The sequence below is a fragment of the Panthera onca genome, chromosome X, assembly GCF_046562875.1.
Source record: "Panthera onca isolate mPanOnc1 chromosome X, mPanOnc1 haplotype 2, whole genome shotgun sequence".
Taxonomy (NCBI): Eukaryota; Metazoa; Chordata; class Mammalia; order Carnivora; family Felidae; genus Panthera; species Panthera onca.
Window position 1 is genome coordinate 66,476,561 of NC_138357.1, and position 12,748 is coordinate 66,489,308.

At 37.7% G+C, this 12,748-nt stretch overlaps 1 protein-coding gene across 3 annotated transcripts in view; it reads right to left on the reverse strand.

Annotated features, from left to right (window-relative positions):
• Nucleotides 1-12,748, reverse strand: part of ATP7A (ATPase copper transporting alpha) — a 158,358-nt gene that overhangs the window by 80,945 nt on the left and 64,665 nt on the right. For all 3 annotated transcript variants that reach the window (XM_081792925.1, XM_081792923.1, XM_081792924.1), the window contains exon 2: nt 7,691-7,831. In XM_081792925.1, coding sequence (XP_081649051.1) covers nt 7,691-7,798 — 108 coding nt within the window. In that variant the 5' untranslated portion in view covers nt 7,799-7,831. The remainder of the gene's footprint in view (nt 1-7,690; nt 7,832-12,748) is intronic.

A 12,748-nucleotide genomic window follows, 5' to 3' on the forward strand; every position in this document is an offset into this window, starting at 1 on the left:
AATGGGGAAAAACTGAGAGCTTTTTCCCTGAGATCAGGGACACGACAGGGATGCCCACTCTCACCGCTGTTGTTTAACATAGTGCTGGAAGTGCTAGCATCAGCAATCAGACAACAAAAGGAAATCAAAGGCATCAAAATTGGCAAAGATGAAGTCAAGCTTTCGCTTTTTGCAGATGACATGATATTATACATGGAAAATCCGACACACTCCACCAAAAGTCTGCTAGAACTGATACATGAATTCAGCAAAGTTGCAGGATACAAAATCAATGTGCAGAAATCAGTTGCATTCTTATACACTAACAATGAAGCAACAGAAAGACAAATAAAGAAACTGATCCCATTCACAATTGCACCAAGAAGCATAAAATACCTAGGAATAAATCTAACCAAAGATGTAAAAGATCTGTATGCTGAAAACTATAGAAAGCTTATGTAGGTAATTGAAGAAGATATAAAGAAATGGAAAGACATTCCCTGCTCATGGATTGGAAGAATAAATAGTGTCAAAATGTCAATACTACCCAAAGCTATCTACACATTCAATGCAATCCCAATCAAAATTGCACCAGCATTCTTCTCGAAGCTAGAACAAGCAATCCTAAAATTCATATGGAACCACAAAAGGCCCCGAATAGCCAAAGTAATTTTGAAGAAGAAGACTAAAGCAGGAGGCATCACAATCCCAGACTTTAGTCTCTACTACAAAGCTGTCATCATCAAGACAGCATGGTATTGGCATAAAAACAGACACATAGACCAATGGAATAGAATAGAAACCCCAGAACTAGATCCACAAATGTATGGCCAACTCATCTTTGACAAAGCAGGAAAGAACATCCAATGGAAAAAAGACAGTCTCTTTCACAAATGGTGCTGGGAGAACGGGACAGCAACATGCAGAAGGTTGAAACTAGACCACTTTCTCACACCATTCACAAAAATAAACTCAAAATGGATAAAGGACCTGAATGTGAGACAGGAAACCATCAAAACCTTAGAGGAGAAAGCAGGAAAAGACCTCTCTGACCTCAGCCATAGCAATCTCTTAATCGGCACATCCCCAAAGGCAAGGGAATTAAAAGCAAAAGTGAACTACTGGGACCTTATGAAGATAAAAACCTTCTGCACAGCAAAGGAAACAACCAACAAAACTAAAAGGCAACCAACGGAATGGGAAAAGATATTTGCAAATGACATATCGCACAAAGGGCTAGTATCCAAAATCTATAAAGAGCTCACCAAACTCCACACCCGAAAAACAAATAACCCAGTGAAGAAATGGGCAGAAAACATGAATAGACACTTCTCTAAAGAAGACATCCGGATGGCCAACAGGCACATGAAAAGATGTTCAACGTCGCTCCTTATCAGGGAAATACAAATCAAAACCACACTCAGATACCACCTCACGCCAGTCAGAGTGGCCAAAATGAAGAAATCAGGAGACTATAGACGCTGGAGAGGATATGGAGAAACAGGAACCCTCTTGCACTGTTGGTGGGAATGCAAATTGGTGCAGCCGCTCTGGAAAGCAGTGTGGAAGTTCCTCAGAAAATTAAAAATAGACCTACCCTATGACCCAGCAATAGCACTGCTAGGAATTTATCCAAGGGATACAGGAGTACTGATGCATAGGGGCACTTGTACCCCAATGTTTATAGCAGCACTCTCAACAATAGCCCAATTATGGAAAGAGCCTAAATATCCATCAACTGATGAATGGATAAAGAAATTGTGGTTTATATACACAATGGAATACTACGTGGCAATGAGAAAAAATGAAATATGGCCTTTTGTAGCAACGTGAATGGAACTGGAGAGTGTGATGCTAAGTGCAATAAGCCATACAGAGAAAGACAGATACCATATGGTTTCACTCTTATGTGGATCCTGAGAAACATAACAGAAACCCATGGGGGAGGGGAAGGAAAAAAAAAAAAAGAGGTTAGAGTGGGAGAGAGCCAAAGCATAAGAGACTCTTAAAAACTGAGAACAAACTGAGGGTTGACGGGGGGTGGGAGGGCGGGGAGGGTGGGGGATGGGTATTGAGGAGGGCACCTTTTAGGGTAAGCACTGGGTGTTGTATGGAAACCAATTTGACAGTAAATTTCATATATTAAAAAAATAAATTAATTAAAAAAAAAAAGAAAAGGTGGTATATATATGTATAATGGAATATTACTCAGCCATAAAAAAGAATGAAATCTTGCCATTCGCAATGACATGGGTGGAGCTAGATAGACAGTATTATGCTAAGTGAAATAAGTCAGTCAGAGAAAGACAAACACCATATGATTTCACTCATATGTGAAAATTAAGAAACAACACAAACAGGCACCTGGGTGACTCAGTTGGTTAAGCATCCAACTTCAGCTCAGGTCATGATCTCGCAGCCCATGAGTTCTAGTCCCACATCGAGCTCTGTGCTGGCAGCTCAGAGCCTGGAGCCTCCTTCGGATTCTGCGTCTCCCTCTCTCTCTGCACCTCCCCCACTCATACTCTTTCTCTGTCTCTCAAAAATAAATGTTAAAAAAAATTTAATAAAAAAAGAAACAAAACAAACAAATGGGGTGGGTGGAAGAAGGCGAACCAAGAAATAGACTCTTACCTATAGAGAACAAACTGATGGTTGTCAGAGGGGAGGTAGGTGGGGCAATGGGTAAAATAGGTGATGGGGATTAAGGGGTACACTCTTTGTGATAAGCAACAAGTGTTGTATGGAAGTATTGAATCACTAAACTGTACACATGAAACTAATATAATACTGTATATTAACTAACTGGAATTTAAGTAAAAATTTTTAAAACACACAATGAGGGGCACTTGGGTCGCTCAGTCAGTTGAGCATTGGACTCTTGATTTTGGCTCAGGTCATGATCCCAGGGTTATGGGATCAAGCCCTGCAGCAGGTTCTCTCCCTCTGTCCCCCTCCCCTGGTCATGTGCTTGCTCTCTCCCTCTTACTCTAAATAAATAAATAAACAAACAAACAGAATGAAAAGTCACAGACTGAAAAATATTTGCAAAGCACACATCTAAAAGTAGATTTATATTGAAAATATATAAAGGACAATCAAAATTGAATAATAAGGAAACAAAAAAAAAAAACAGCTAAAAATCTGACAAAATCTTTTACAGCCATTTGACCGAAGAAGAAAAACAAATGCCTATAACACACAAAAAGATGCCCAACAACATTAGCCATTAAGGAAATGAGAACTGGTATGCTACCACTACACACCCACTAGAATGTCTATAACTAAAAAGACTGATGATACAAAGTGTTAGAATGTAGAAAAAGTAGAACCCACAAACATTGCTGGTGAGAAGATAAAATAGTACAGCCACTGTAGTAAATCATTTGCCAGTGCCTCAAAAAATTAAACATACAATAAAAATTTTTTTTAATGTTTTATTTATTCTTAAGAGAGAGACAGACAGAGCATGAGCAGGTGAGGGGCAGAGCGAGAGAGGGACACAGAATCTGAAGCAGGCTCCAGGCTCTGAGCTAGTCAGCATAGAGCCCGACACAGGGCTCAAACTCACAAGCCGTGAGATCACGGTCTGAGCTGAAGTCGGATGCTTAACCAACTGAGCCACCCAGGTGCCCCTACAAAAATCAAACATACATTTAACATACAATGGAACAAATTTAATCCTAGGAATATTCACAAGAGAAAACCTATATCCACATAAAGACTTGTATGTAAACAGAGTGTTTTTCATACTGTGATTGTTTTTCACAATCACAAAGAGGAAACAATCCAAATGTCTCTCAATGAGTGAATGGGTAAACAAATTGTGGCACATCCACACAATGGAATACTCCTCAGCAATAAAAAGGAAATAACCAGTGATACAAACAACATAAGTAGATCTGAAATGCATAACGCTAAGTGAAGGAAGCCAGACTCAAAAGGCTATATAATGTGTGATTCCATTTATATGGAAGTTTTTAAAAAGTAAAATTTATAGGGCCAAAAAATAAATCATTGGTATGAGAGGCTAAAAGTAAGGAGGAAGAATGACTTCGAAGTAAGAGTTACCAGGGGGAGCCTGGGTGGCCCAGTCAGTTAAGTGTCCAACTTTGGCTCAGGTCATGATCTCACGGTTCATGAGTTCGAGCCCCGCATCAGGCTCTGTGCTGACAGCTCAGAGCCTGGAGCCTGCTTCAGATCCTGTGTGTCTCCTTCTCTCTCTCTGTGCCCCTCCCCCGCTCATGCTCGGTCTCTTTCTCTCTCTAAAAAATGAATAAATGTTAAAAAAAAAAAGATACAAAGTAAAGTTACCAGATTTAGTAAAAAAAATACAAGACACCAAGGGGTGCCTGGCTGGCTCAGTTATCAGAGCATATAACTCTTGATCTCAGGGTTATGAGTTCAAGCATCACGTTGGGCATAGAGCCTACTTAAAAAAATAAAATAGGGGAGAGCCTGGATGGCTCAGTTAAGTGTCTGACTCTTGGTTTTGGCCCAGGTTATGATCTCACAGTTCATGAGTTCGAGGCCTGCATCAGGCTCTGCATTGACAGTGCAGAGCCTGCTTGGGATTCTCACTCTCTCTCTCTGACCCTCCCCCACTCACTCTCTCTCAAAAGTGGATAAACATTTTTTTAAAAACAAATAAAATGCTGGGGCGCCTGGGTGGCTCAGTCGGTTGAGCATCCGACTCTGGCTCAGGTCATGATCTCGCACTCCATAAGTTTGGGCCCTGCGTCAGGCTCTGTGCTGACAGCTCAGAGCCTGGAGCCTGCTTCGGATTCTGGGTCTCCCTCTCTCTCTGCCCCTCCCCCACTCATGCTCTGTCTGTCTCTCTCTCTCTCTCTCTCTCAAAAATGAACATTAAAAAAATTTAAAAATAAAATGCATAAATAAAAAAATTTATTTTAAAAAAACAGAAGACACCGAGTTATAAATTTAAATTTCAGATAAACAAATATTTTTTAGTGTAATTATATCTCATGCAATATAACAGGTCTCAAACTGTGGTCCCAAGACCAGCACCATTAGAGTTAACTGGGTATTTGTTAGAAATGCAAACTCTTGGGGTGCCTGGGTGGCTCAGTTGGTTGAGTGACCAACTTCGGCTCAGGTCATGATCTCACGGTCCGTGAGTTGGAGCCCCACGTCAGGTTCTGTGCTGATAGCTCAGAGCCTAGAGCCTGCTTCGGATTCTGGGTCTCCCTCTCTGCCTCTCCCCCACTCGTGCTCTGTCTCTCTGTCTCAGAAATAAACATTAAAAAAAATTTTTTTTAATGCAAACTCTCGGGGCACTGGGTGGCTCAGTTGGTTGAGTGACCGACTTCAGCTCAGGTCATGAACTCTTGGCTCATGGGTTCAAGCCCCGCATCAGGCTCTGTGCTGACAGCTCAGAGCCTGGAGTCTGCTTCATATTCTGTCTCTGCCCCTCCCTGCTTGTGCAGTCTCTCTCTCTCTCAAATATAAATAAACCTTAAATTTAAAAAAAAAGAAATGCAAACTCTCAGGCCCCATCAGCCCTACTAAAACAGAAACTCTGAGGGTAGGGCCAGAAACATGTTTTAACAAGTCCTCCAGGTGATTCTCATGTTATGATTTGTGAACCACTGCTCACTATACCTGTCACTGGCAAAAAAGAACTGTAAGAAGCTCATACAAAGAGAAAGGGGCACATAAGCCTATTCAATAAATCAATTCACCATCATCAAATACTAACTGAATAGCCAAAGGGTGTGTAGTAAATTCTCTGAGAAGGTTCTAAAGCAGTGAATCTCAACTGAGGGCAATTCTGCCCACAGAGGACATTTGGCAATGCCTGGAGACATTTTGGTTGTCACAAACACAAGAAAAGCCTACTGGCATCCAGTGCATAGAAGCCAGGGGTGCTGCTAAGCATGCTACAAGGCACAGAGCAGCCCTCAAACAACAAAGAATTATCCAGCTCAAAACGTCAATAGTGCTGAGACTGAGAAATCTGGATTATAGGGTAAAGATTAATCAAAACATATTTTACCCCAAAGGCTTTAAAAATCAAAGACATTTTTATGAACATGGAAATAAAAAGTTTAAAAAAGTAATGACAAAACATAATTCAAGGTTTCTCACAGTAAAAATACTACAATTATTCTGAGAAGAATTTACAGGGACTAGTGATACAAAGCTAATACATCACTTTGATGGTAAGAAGCACCTATATGATGATTAATTTTTCTCAGAACTTATGTGAGAGAATAATTTGGAGATGATCAGTTTGAGAACCATATGCAAATTAAAATGCATCTGCAGACTGTATGACCAGAAAACACACATGGCCCAGGAATCATGGAACTTGAGTTCTAGTTTTGTTTTGGTATTAGGTAGCTGTGTAATTTAGCACAAGTCACTCCATTATCTAAGCTTCCATCTGCTAATCCGTAAAATAAGGAGGTTAGACTATTGAAGTCGTATCTAAAACCCCTTGCAGCATTAACATATGTCTATGTCAAAAAAATGAACACAGGAAACATTCAAAAAAGTTTTTATAAGATATGAGCGGGGATGGCATCATTATATTCCCTGTAGGGTAGTTTTGTATTGACTTGGGGGTTTTTGATTCTTGTGTTTAGAAGGTGTGAAACAAAGTTGTTTAGCTTTTCTTATTTATTCATAATAGCTATATTAACAATTCGTGTTCATTGCAGATAAATCAGAATATACATACATACATACATACACACATATAGATAGATATCCACCATTCTTTTTCATTAAGTAACATTCTAAGATGAATTATAGCAGGAATGTGTTAAGATGGTCTAACAAGAGTCGATTTTATTTTTGCAATTAAAAATTGAAGTGAAAGGGGCGCCTGGCTGGTTAAGTTGATAAAGTATGCAATTCTTGATCTCAGGGTTGTGAGTTCAAGCTCCACACTGAGTGTAGAGATTACTTAAAGAGTGTGTGTGTGTGTGTGTGTGTGTGTGTGTGTGTGTGTGTATACACACACATATAAAATCATGGGACACCTGGGTGGCTCAGTTGGTTAAGTGTCCAACTCTCGATTTTGGCTCAGGTCATGATCTCATGGTTTGTGAGATCGAGCCCTGCATGGGGCTCTGCGCTGATAGCAGGGAGCCTGCTTGGAATTCTCTCCTCCCTTTTTCTCTGCCCCTCCCCAAATCATGTGCGCACACATACACAACACATGTGTGTTTTCTCTCAAAAATAAACATTTAAAAAATATATATCTTTAAAAACACTGGAAACATTTTTTAAAAATTGAAGTGAAAAAGCTTAGAAAATTACTGTTATACTTTGTATTCATGTGCTTAAGGAAGATTACATTATTATTTCACATAATAACTGTCATGCTATTTAAGAGACGAAAGCCCACAACCCTTTCTCTGAAAACATATATTTTAGTTCAGTATGAGATTAAGAGTAATAAAAAGTGTATAAGCATCTGTATACTTACAAAATATAAAACTATAAATATACAATCATAATAATGTCATGATTCCATCTTCAGATGTTTTTAAGTTGAAAAAATATATAATTTCTTATTTTTTATAAAAAGAAAAGTTAAAGGGACAAAGTGACTATATTAATATTTCAGAGTCTTTATTGCCAAATGTTTCAGTGTGTCTGCTCCTATCTCAGTGTTAGAAGTAATTTTCTAGAATTCCAGTCAACAGCATTTGAAATCATTGATGTCCAAGGACTAACTTACTTTAATATGATGTACGCCATTCAGTTTTCCAATCCGCTGCTCAATGGTCCAAACACAGGAACCACATGTCATCCCCTCAACAGAGATGGTGACCAAATCCACAACCATACTTCGATCCAACTTGATTTCTTCTTTACATTCCTATTAGAAACAATGAACTAATTTCAGCCATGGAAATAATCCTTCTTCAACTTTACCCCCCAACCTTCTCATCTGAAAATATTTTATTAATAATATATGGTTAGCATTGTTTCCTCTCATCTTGTTTCACTCCCACCTAAAGGCCTTTGCTTTGGCTATTCCCTTGGTTTGGACTTTCTTCTCACAGATGTCTGCTTAGCTAACTTCCTCATCTATTTCAAGTCTTTACTCAAATCTAATTCTCTTAATGAGTTTTACACTGAATAACCTGTTGCAATCCACATCCCTTCCACACACATACACTCTGATTTACCTTACCTCTGCTCTATTTCATTTTTTTCATAGAATTTATCTTCTTCTAATACACTCCATTAATTACTTACTATGTTTATTGCTTATTACTGGTTTTCCTGTGGTGGTTTTAAAATATTCTCACAAATTCTTTTTTACTCCTTCCTTCAAGAGGTGGAATTTAACTCCTTTCCCCCTGAGTGGGGCCTGGGCTCAGCGACTTGCTTCCAGACAGAATATGGTAAAATAGACAAGTATGACTTCCAAGACTAGGTCATAAAAGGCACTATGGGAGGGGGAAAAATCATTGTGGATTCCTCCTTGTCCTCTCTCTTGAATGGCCTTATCTGGGGGAAGCCATCTGTCATGTCATAAGGACACTCAAGCAGACTTATGGACAGGTTTGTGAGGCAAGAACTTGAGATCTCCTGCCAACAGCCAGGTAAGTTAACCATCTTGGAAGCTGATACTTCAGACTTAATTAAGCCTTTAGATGCCTGAAGCCCCAGCCGACATACTGACTACAACCTCATGAGACCCTGAGCCAGAACCACCAATCTAAACCACTCCCAAATTCATGACTCACAAAAACTGTGATATAATAAAGGTTTGTTGTTTCAAGCCACTAAAGTTTTAGGCAATTTGTTACACTGCAATAATTAACTAATACACATCCCACTGGAATGAAAATTCCATGAAGGCAGGAATATTTTTTCCCACTGATATTAGTTTGAACCATATGAAACTGCCATTGTTGTTTATCAAAATAGTTGAATATTGCCTATTTCATATAGATCAACCTAATATATCCCATGGAAACAGTGTTTTCCTCTTCTGAGAGGAACTAAATGGTCAGGGGATAAAGGTGGAAAATTTCAGTATGTAACCTTTTGTACCTCTTTTTAAAGTTGAGATATAATTGACATAACATTGTATAAGTTTAAGGTATACAATGTGTTGGTTTGATATATTGATATATTGTAAGGATTACCTCCATTAGCTAACACATCTAACAGGTCACTTAATTACCACTTCTTGTTTTGTGGTGAAAACAATTAAGATCTAGGGGCGCCTGGGTGGCTCAGTCGGTTAAGTGTCTGACTTCGGTTCAGGTCATGATCTCATGGTCCGTGGGTTCGAGCCCTGCATCAGGCTCTGTGCTGACAGCTCAGAGCCTGGAGCCTGTTTCAGATTCTGTGTCTCCCTCTTTCTCTGACCCTCCCCTGTTCATGCTCTCTCACTCTCTGTCTCAAAAATAAATAAATGTTAAAAAAAAAAAAAAGATCTAGTTTCCTTTGTATCTTTTGAATTTTGTACCATGAGAATGTATTCTCTCTCTCTCTCTCTCTCTCTCTCTCTCTCTCACACACACACACACACACACACACACACTCACACAAGTATAGTGGACCTGAAATAACAGAAAACAATAATAGGGATGGGAGTTTATTATAGTTGAGACATTCTGAGATCCCTTGTCTTTGTTCGGAATGTATAAAGAGAAAGAGATAAACCTTAGATTTTGTTAGGAATATATGTTAAAAATTTGAAGGTAACTGGTGGGAGACTAGAAATACAATATATAGCTTTCAAAACAATAGAGGGAAAAAGAGAATAAAGAATATTAAATAAACCAATACAGAGCAAGGAAGATAAATGAAAATTTCAAGAAACAACTAAGAACATCTTTCTATAAAACTCTTCTTTTTAGAGGCTAGTGTGAAATGATTACAATAAAGTAGCACTAGAATCAGGCTTAAGAAATTATTCAGGAAAAAATTAGAGACTTCCCAATGTATATCTGAGGGCCTCTCTTAGAGTACCATAGATTATTCGTGTTTAGGGTATTAATTAGAAAATGTTAAATTATTTAAGAAAAATTATATTTGTAAGAATACATTAGCTCAATCTAAGGAACTTGCAAATAATACAGATTTGCAAAAAAAAAAAAAAAAAACAAAAAAAAAAACTCTTTTGCAAAGATTTCAAATTATGTAGAAAACACCATTTTGTATAAGGAAGAGGAATATTGAAGTAAAGTAAAACTGTTACCCAAACCAGTGATGAGAGAAAAGAAGAAGAGCAGGAAATAATCAGTTATTATTAAGATGCTATCAGCTAAAATTGAAGTACAAATAAAAATACAAGTCTTATCCAATATTCATTAGAGGGTTCTCCATGCCCTTGGATAAAGATCCTGTTTTGTGACCATAATCAAAAATTAGAGACACTGAAGTGTTTCAGACTTGTCAAAATTAACAACGGCCAACTACAGAACCCAAAAGTGGGTTACAAATACTATGATTTATATTGACTCTATTTTGCCCCCAAAGACATTTCCTTTAAAAATGCTAAACTACAAGATGGATTTTTTTTTTAAATAAGAACGCTATGTAAAAATATCTCTAGAAAGACTCACAAAAAAAATCAGCAATATCATGGTTACCCCTAGGGAGGAAAAGAGACTGGGCGGTTGAGGGGGCAAGCTTTTGCATTTTAAGTTATGTCAATATAAAACCAATTAAAATTAAATAAAATTTATGAGAAACTATGTAAACTGAAACATTTCTTTGCAATAAATTTACTCCAAGTGGTATAAAAACACTTACTACATCATCTTAGCTTTGTAAGCTCTGAGAAACAAACAGAAACTGCTGCAGAACCACATCCTCTGCTCCTAACAAAGCAGGTAAGTGGACTCCTTACTTCTTTGATGGATTTCTGTGGAGCTTTGAACAACTGGACCATCAATATAATTTCCAAATATCTAAAATCGCAGAAGTTCCTTGAGGATAATTTGTTTTCAAATGTTAATTGGTTTTCAGCACATATTTTTCATTATATGTATTATTTTTTGAGATATAATTCACACTATAAAATTCACCCTAAGATGTATAATTCAGTGGTTTTTAGTAATACAATTCAGTTTTTAGTAATATTCACAATGATATGCAATCGTAATGACCATGTAACTGCAGAACATTTTCATGACCCCCAAAAGAAATCCCATACCTATCAGCAGTCACTCCTCAGTCCCCTTACAGCTACTGGCAAACATGAATCTACCTCCTATCTCTATGGATTTGCCTATCCTGGTTAATTTCATAAAAACTGATTCATTTAATATGTGGCTTTGTGTGTCTGAGTTCTTTCACTTAACATAATATTTTTAAGGCTTAACAATGTGTAGAATGTAACTGTACTTCATTGTTTTCACTTATTTGATGGCATCCTTTGAAGCAAAAAAACCCTAATTTTGGGGCTTCTTGGGTGGCTCAGTCAGTGAGGTGCCCGACTTGAGCTCAGGTCATGATTTCAGGGTTCATGAGTTCAAGCCCACATGGGGCTCTGTGCTGTCAGTGCAGAGCCAGCTTCGATCCTCTGCCTCCCTCTCTCTGCCATTCCCCCACTAGCGCTCTCTCTCTCTCAAAAATAAATAAAACATTTTTAAAAACTTAATTTTGATGAAGCCAAATTTATCATTTTTTTTCTTTCGTTGCTTTGCTTTTGATGTCCTATAGAAGAAACCACTGCCACACTGAAAGTCGTGAAGATTTATTTCTACGTTTTCTTCTAAGAGTTTGGTAGTTTCAGCTCTTACATTTAGATCTTTTAATCCATTTTGAGTTAATTGCTGTATATAGTGTGTGGTAGAGATCTGAGTTACATTCTTTTACATGTGGATGTCAAGTTTTCCAAGGACCATTTTTTTAAACAGCTTTACTGAAATACAGTTTGCATATGATTCACACATTTAAGGTATAGAATTCAATAGGTGTTATATTCAGATATGTGCAACCATCACCATGGTGAATTTTAAAACATTTCTGTCACCTCAAAAAGAAGCCCCATACCCTTTAGGTATCACCCTCCCACCTAAACCTCCCACCCCCATTGCCAGGCAACCATTAATCTTTCTGTCTGTATAGATTTTCCTCTTTTGGACATTTCATATGAATGAAATCATATAATATGTGGTCTTTTGTGACTGGCTTCTTTCACTTAACATAATGTTTTCAAGGTTCATCCATGTTGTAGCATGTGCCAGCATTTCATTTCTTTTTTATGGCTGAATTAAATTCCATGGTATGGATACACCACTTTGTTTATCCATTCAACTGATGGACATTTAGGTTGCTTCATCTTTTGGCTACTAAAAATAAGGCTGCTATAAATATTTATGTATAAATGTTTGTGTTTTCATTCATCTTGGATAATAATTAAGAGTGGAATTGCTGGGTCCTGTAACTGTTTTAATTGAGGAACTGCCACACTGTTCCCCAAAGCAGTTGTGCCATTTTACGTTCCCACTGGCAGCATATGAGGGTTCTAATTTCCCCACCTCCTCACCAACACTTGTTATTATCTGATTTTTTAATTCTAGCCATTGTAGTATATGTTAACTGGTGCCCAAAAGTTTTTAATTTTGATGATGTCCAATGTATCTATTTTGTTGTTGTTGTTGTTGCCTTTAGTCATTTTTTAACTGAAATATAACTGACATGTAGCATTATTTTACTTTTAGGTATAAAACAAAATGATCTGATATATGTATATATTGCAAAAAGACTGCCACCATAAGTTTAATTAACATCCATCACCATGCAGCTAATTTTTTTTTCTTAT